This window comes from Pocillopora damicornis, chromosome 1, assembly GCF_964200805.1.
Source record: "Pocillopora damicornis chromosome 1, jaPocDami1.2, whole genome shotgun sequence".
Lineage (NCBI taxonomy): Eukaryota > Metazoa > Cnidaria > Anthozoa > Scleractinia > Pocilloporidae > Pocillopora > Pocillopora damicornis.
In genome coordinates this window covers 38,744,466-38,750,402 of record NC_142670.1, presented here as the reverse complement: position 1 = coordinate 38,750,402, position 5,937 = coordinate 38,744,466, and the positions used below count along the sequence as shown (strand labels likewise).

General features: G+C 39.8%; 2 protein-coding genes across 2 annotated transcripts; both read left to right on the top strand.

The window, feature by feature from the left end:
* Nucleotides 1-27: 27 nt before the first annotated feature.
* LOC113666834 (uncharacterized) lies at nt 28-2,023 on the top strand. Its single transcript, XM_027182627.2, has one exon. It carries the CDS (start codon nt 1,023-1,025, stop codon nt 1,851-1,853), a length of 831 nt encoding a protein of 276 aa, XP_027038428.2. The 5' UTR covers nt 28-1,022; the 3' UTR covers nt 1,854-2,023.
* Nucleotides 2,024-3,630: 1,607 nt separating this feature from the next.
* Nucleotides 3,631-5,877, top strand: LOC113666835 (uncharacterized). The gene is made up of 2 exons (XM_027182628.2): nt 3,631-4,015; nt 5,512-5,877. Exons 1-2 carry the CDS (start codon nt 3,722-3,724, stop codon nt 5,638-5,640), a joined length of 423 nt encoding a protein of 140 aa, XP_027038429.2. The 5' UTR covers nt 3,631-3,721; the 3' UTR covers nt 5,641-5,877.
* Nucleotides 5,878-5,937: the final 60 nt, after the last annotated feature.

Here is a 5,937-nt window from a genome sequence, read left to right as displayed (position 1 = left end):
TTCGCTATCGAAAATTAATAGAAACAATTTTTCCTCATCTTTGTATTATTTTCACAGCACTCCACACCAATGATCGTAGTCGACGTAAAAGCTGTGGTTTGTTTCGCATGACTCGGAACAGATCTATTTGAGAAAAAAAGAAAAACGTTTACTCAACAGAGACTTTAAAGATCAACCTATTCCTCTTGATCTGATACTGCACGAGGTTAAGGTACAGTTCAGTTGCAGTCAGGTTTGATTAGAAGACGAAACAAAGAGAATGTTACAATGTTCCTCTTCTTTTTAACATCTTGACCTTAGAAACGTTTTTAGGTGTGTAAATGGATTTCTGAAGCGAATTTTTAAATATCTTGATAAGTGTTTAAAATGGGTGAGGTCAAACATAGATAAGACTTCCTTGCTAACAAGTTTGGTGTGACTGATTTCGTTGTTCAAATTGGTCATAGCTTCTCGAGAATTGAAGTATCTTTCCAATACAGAGGCTTTATGGGAGACCAGACCCACATCTGCATGAGTGATGTATGGCGCGTGGGATGGTAAAATTTAGGAATGGTCTTTGTTCGGTGTCCACATTTATTTCATCGGTGAATTTTCCCACGGATCCGAAATTTTTCATGTGAAAGCCGTGTGAAAAGCATTTGAAACACTTAAGAAAAATTCGATCCCTTCCCGAAAGTTTCTTCACAAGTGTTTCGAGTTGTTCTTGAAGCTTGCGCATGTAAAGACTAACTTTCATGCATGCGCTTTTGAGCCTAACCAAACCCAACAGGAAATTTTTAACTCAAACGGGAGACCTGAGAAATACTGACGGCGCGCGCAAAAAGTTGACTGCGCGCGCTTCTTTGTGAAGCAACGTCATAATGCAGTTCCTATGGTGATTTTGAAAACTGCTATGGTTGTCTGATATCAGAGAGAGCTTTACGCACAAAAACGATATATTGCTTGTTATAGTCTCAAATTTCTCAGATAACTCAGTTTGCGTCAGAAGAAGTTTCAAGTGTATTATTAGACAATCGTAAACAATGAGGAAAGCTATACAGTCCGAGAAAGTGTTTTCTCTTCTTCTTGATACCATCAGTTCAGGAAAGTACTGGCGCTGTATCAGATGGTCCGACCAAGGAACAATTATTTTGATTACGAGTCCAAAGCTCTTTGAAAAAGAAGTGTTGCCAGGAGTATTGAAAGAGTTGAGGTTGAAAGACTTCTTGAGTTTTGCAGATGTTCTTTACAGAATTGGATTTCAGAGAGTGTTCACTTCAAGGCCATCGAAGGTTTACAAATTCCGCCATCCACTTTTCCAGAAGAACAGCAACGGTAATTGCGCCAGGGGAGAAAACGCGAATAGTGTTGCGCACTATGGTCTGCGACAAAATCGGAAGCGAAAAATGGTAGGCGAACTTCCACATAATTCTGACGGCAAAGAAATTTCAACAAAGGAAAGTCATTCAGAACTATCGGAGCCAGATCTTAAAAGACAGCGCAAATCAGAGGAAAGTTGTCCTGGAGAAAGAGTGAAAGGTGTCGACAAAGAAAGCAAGATTTTCAAGCAGGGTGTTAAGAAAAGTCTCGTTAATCAGTGCACTGCATTTACTGAGCAAAAGGGCAAGCAGCCAGTTACGAATCATATGTACAGCCCTTCAGAAATAAACGCTGCCCATGGTCTCCTCAGTCTGGCGTCGACGACAGCTGTGCAATTTGGAAACAACGTTTCCCAGATGGGAATTGAAGCCGCGAGAAGTTTATATGATTTGTTCAGCTCTACTGTTTTCTTCAGGGAAAGAAAAATCCGCGAATTAGATGCAGCTACAGCTCTGTTGGAACTCTCACAGAACACAGTGAAAATCTTGCAGTGAATTTGTAGCTGGACGTTATAATATTAACAACTTATAGCATGGAAATGCTTTTTTATATTTATGGTATAGTCCCACAAATGTACTTGAAAAGAGTAATGTTTAGTTGATCGTGATTAAAATTTGTTTGCCCCATGAAATATGCATGTAAGGGTAAAACAAAAATTTTCTCAGATTTGACTCTTTCTGTCTGCGTGTAAGTAACGCCTAACTAATGTCTTGGAGGTCGGGCTTGACTCCTGTCGAAGCATGAATTTTTGGAGGCTTCTTTTAAAAGTAGTATTAGGCCTCACTCGAACTTGAGCAGCATTATTTAAAAAATTTTATTGGGGAAGAACTTGCATAGATTATAACAATAACTTTTCATCTACGATCCGTCCTGTAACACACATAGCTTTTCTATTTTATTTCGGTTGACGATCTACTTTGCCGATTATCTCACACTAACTGGTTGCCATATTTTGAGCCAGCTCTCCAGGAGAGAGGTGTGGTGGGGGGGAGGGGAGGGATGGGGGCATGGGCAGTGTTAGGGATGGGGCTGAGGGAAGACAGAGAGCGGGTCTTACCTCTGTTAACCCTTTAACCTCTAAGAGCGACTGGCATCTAATTTCTCCTTACAGTATCACCCCAAAATCACACATTAAGGTATAATGAGAATAAAGGAAATGGTCACCAACTAGAGAAATTCTGGATTATGAAACAATTTCTCCTCATTAGTACCTCAGAGAATGTATAGGGAACAGTATGGAGAATATGCATACTGATGTTAGGGTGTAAAGGATTTATTAAGAAGCCTGAAGGCGCATTCAGCTCGAGCCGCTACTATCAGGTTCCTTGTTATCCCCTGGCTGGCTAAGGCCTGTCAACCAGACTAGGCACTCTGTGTCCTTCAGAGTGATCCTTATTTTTTGTGAATCATTCTAACCACAATATCGTCATTTAATTTTTTGTTATGTATTTCTAAGTAGTTGACCAGAGATCCTCATGTCGTGTGCGTGATCCTTTTGTGGGTCAAGAGCCGAACTTCCTAACCTGCTTTATTTTGAGACCCAGGTGTTGGTTCGGCTTAAAGCTACAACGCTTGGCTTCTCAGACGGCAGTTGCTGCTGACGTAGTTTTAGTCTCGAAGAGAATAACAGAAGTCATTTTTGTGCGTTTATGAAGTGAGCGAAAGTAAGTGGGGAAAACTGAAGCGAGCAGGTGGAATGAGAGGCGCGTTGGAAAGAGCGCGTTTCTGGTTTCTCGCATTCTCCTTTCCCAAACCTACAAAAACAAAAAAGCAAAATCAGAAAGAAAGTGACTCTTGAAATGCCAACAAGCATGCCAATATGCACCCGAGCCTCGTGTTTCTGTAACAGTCTAACAAACCAGTGACTGGGGAGGAGTTTGAACTAAAGATCCAAACGGAGTGTTGAAGCAAAGATAAGACTGTTGACAGGCAGAAAGTCCCAGTCACCACTGCCATGAATCACTAGAATTTCGAATAATTACCCGTTCAAATGTGTCGGCGAGTGATCGAACAAGTTGTGTTTTTCATTTTATTATTGGTAAAGGCTCTTGTCTAAACCCAGACGATTTCCTTCAGAGCTTCTTTGTCGTGTCTGCATCGGAACCAAGAGAGGAGCACAGAACCGTTTGTTAGGTTGCATTATAAATAGGGAGGTCACGAAAAAATTAGCGTACAAATTTTGCACTATATAAGTATTAAATTTATTATTATCATTTCGGCTCTATCGCTTGTTTTTAGCCCACATCCGGAATGGATGGGGAACTGGGCACTTTGCAAGGAAGGGCTGCTAAGCTTCAACATGGCGGACGGAGTATTAAAAATGACAAAAATCATTATGGCAAGTAATTGATTTTAATTCGAAATGTATGGTGGTCCTCGTCGTCCGAACTTCTCGCCTTTTCAAGGGCGAGCGAGAGCACCTCATCCTAACTTTAGACCGCGCTTCGAGAATCCGGCATCTCTTCCACCTGGTCAAATGATTTATCCATCTCAAAGACAACGATTTCCATCCTCACCACAGAGGCCGCAGTTTATGAATAATCCTGGTCCACCAGGACCGAGACCAGGTTTTCAGCCGAGACTTTTCCAGACAGGTGGACCCAGACAACGCTCTCCACAAACGGAATATTCTGGTCAACCGAGATGGCCCCACAGGGTACACGGAAATAAGTTTAAAATTATATAAGTAAACTTGTCAGATTATTATTAATGATGCTGATCATCCATCTCGATAAAAATGGCAAACTAAAATCAAAAGCACAAAATATCGACCCTTTCACTTACAAGTACCGCATACCTGTTCTCTTTTCTGTCTACTGTATATTTCTCCTTATTTAGCTTTGATGTGATATCAATCAATATAAGTCCCCCCCCCCCCTTATTTTGGGTAAGAAAAAAAAGAATTGCAGAAGGAAGAAAAGTCATTAGGGCAAGCGACAAAAAACCAGGTCCCCCTCTTAGCTCAAGGTGTGGAACATCCCAACAGTTAAAAAACAGGCTTATTTTAGCTTGTTATCAGAGAATTCAAGGGTTTATTGAAGAAATTTACTGACATTTTGGGGTTTGGAATATTGCAATAGTGATCATTAACTCTATTACAGTAAATTATTCCAACCTAGTGGTGAAATTTTTACTTTGTAGTCTGATTATCTGCCTGAGAGTACTCCTGAGAAGGAATGATATTGGTAGTGGTTATTGTCAATATATTTCATAACCTTAATGGAGGTCATCATTGCACTCAAGTTATCTCTGAAGATTAATTCCACTAAAGTTGTGAAAAAGGAGGCGAGCGTGGCCTAGTGGTTAGGGCGCTGCACTTGTAAGCCGGAGGTCCCGGGTTCAAGTCCTCCTCCCTGCCACTGGATGGATTTGTCTTCGGTGGCCCCGAATTCAACTCCTGCACGCTTTGTAAATAGCCAACTGGTCTGCCTCCTACCAGTTGGGGTTTTTAACGAGTTTCTGTTCATTTACGATATTTGTTTCCTTATTTACAGTGTCCCCAATTAGCACAGCAGTGCTAAAATACACTGACACTTAAATAAAGTTATTATTTATTATTATTATTTTAAAAACATTCACTTCTACAGCCACTACTACCAAAACAGTCATGATAAAATATAGGAAAATAAACACAGTCTGCACAGTCTGCAGACTGCATTTTAGCATGACTGCTACCAAAAGCTCTCTTGGGACTATTCTAACCTAGACTATCAGACTACATGACCAATTTCCTTATTTATTAAGCTTCTCCCCCCACCCCACCTCAGCTGAGTTTGGCTTAACCCTTAAACTCCCATGAGTGACCAAGACAGAATTTCTCCTGGCAATATCAATACAATATCAAGCAAACAAGTGATGAGAAAAATGAAGAATATCAATTAGGGGATTATTAGTTGATCCAATACCAAATTCTCCAAACTAACATCACAAGAATTGTATGGTAGACAGGAATGAGATCTTGGGAGTTTTATGGTTAAACTGAGGATTTCTCAGCAATCTACTTCCTTTCACCTAGCAGAATACATTTTTTCTGTCACACTAAATCAAGATTACACTTATCAGGCAAAATTATTTCCTCTTTCCTTCCTTAATGTCGATCACTCTTTCAGTTTTCATGGTGAAGTCACACTTCATTTTTCATGTTATTCGCAGGGTAGAGGAGGCTTCAAGAGAAGAGACCAAGATTCACCGGGAATTGAAGCTTATTACAGGCACTCCATGGTTGAAAATCCATGGAGAGAGCTTGAAGAAAAATACAAAGACAGAACTCAACAAGAATGAATGGCTTTTGAACTGTTCGCCATTGTATAAGAACATTTTTTAAAGAAAAAATTTTTTTTTGTATATATTTAAAAAAGAAACATTTGTGAAACATTTGAAGAAGTTTCAATTATCTTAGCTTTCTATGTACACAGTGCTTCTTTGAAACCCTGAGAATAGTGCAAATAGTCTTTGAAAGCACACTTATGTTGATTTAAGTTTAGTTTGCCAATAAAAATCAAGTTGCTGGCATCAAAACAATACTTTTAACTTCTGCTCCAAAGACTCCAAAAATGATGATGATGATGATGCTTCTGA

Excerpts from the sequence above, each read along its gene's own strand:
- LOC113666834 (XM_027182627.2), top strand. The coding sequence starts at position 1,023 with ATGAGGAAAGCTATACAGTCCGAGAAAGTGTTTTCTCTTCTTCTTGAT.
- LOC113666835 (XM_027182628.2), top strand. The coding sequence starts at position 3,722 with ATGTATGGTGGTCCTCGTCGTCCGAACTTCTCGCCTTTTCAAGGGCGA. Across the intron at positions 4,016-5,511 it reads AACCGAGATGGCCCCACAGG|GGTAGAGGAGGCTTCAAGAG; the intron begins GTACACGGAAAT and ends TGTTATTCGCAG.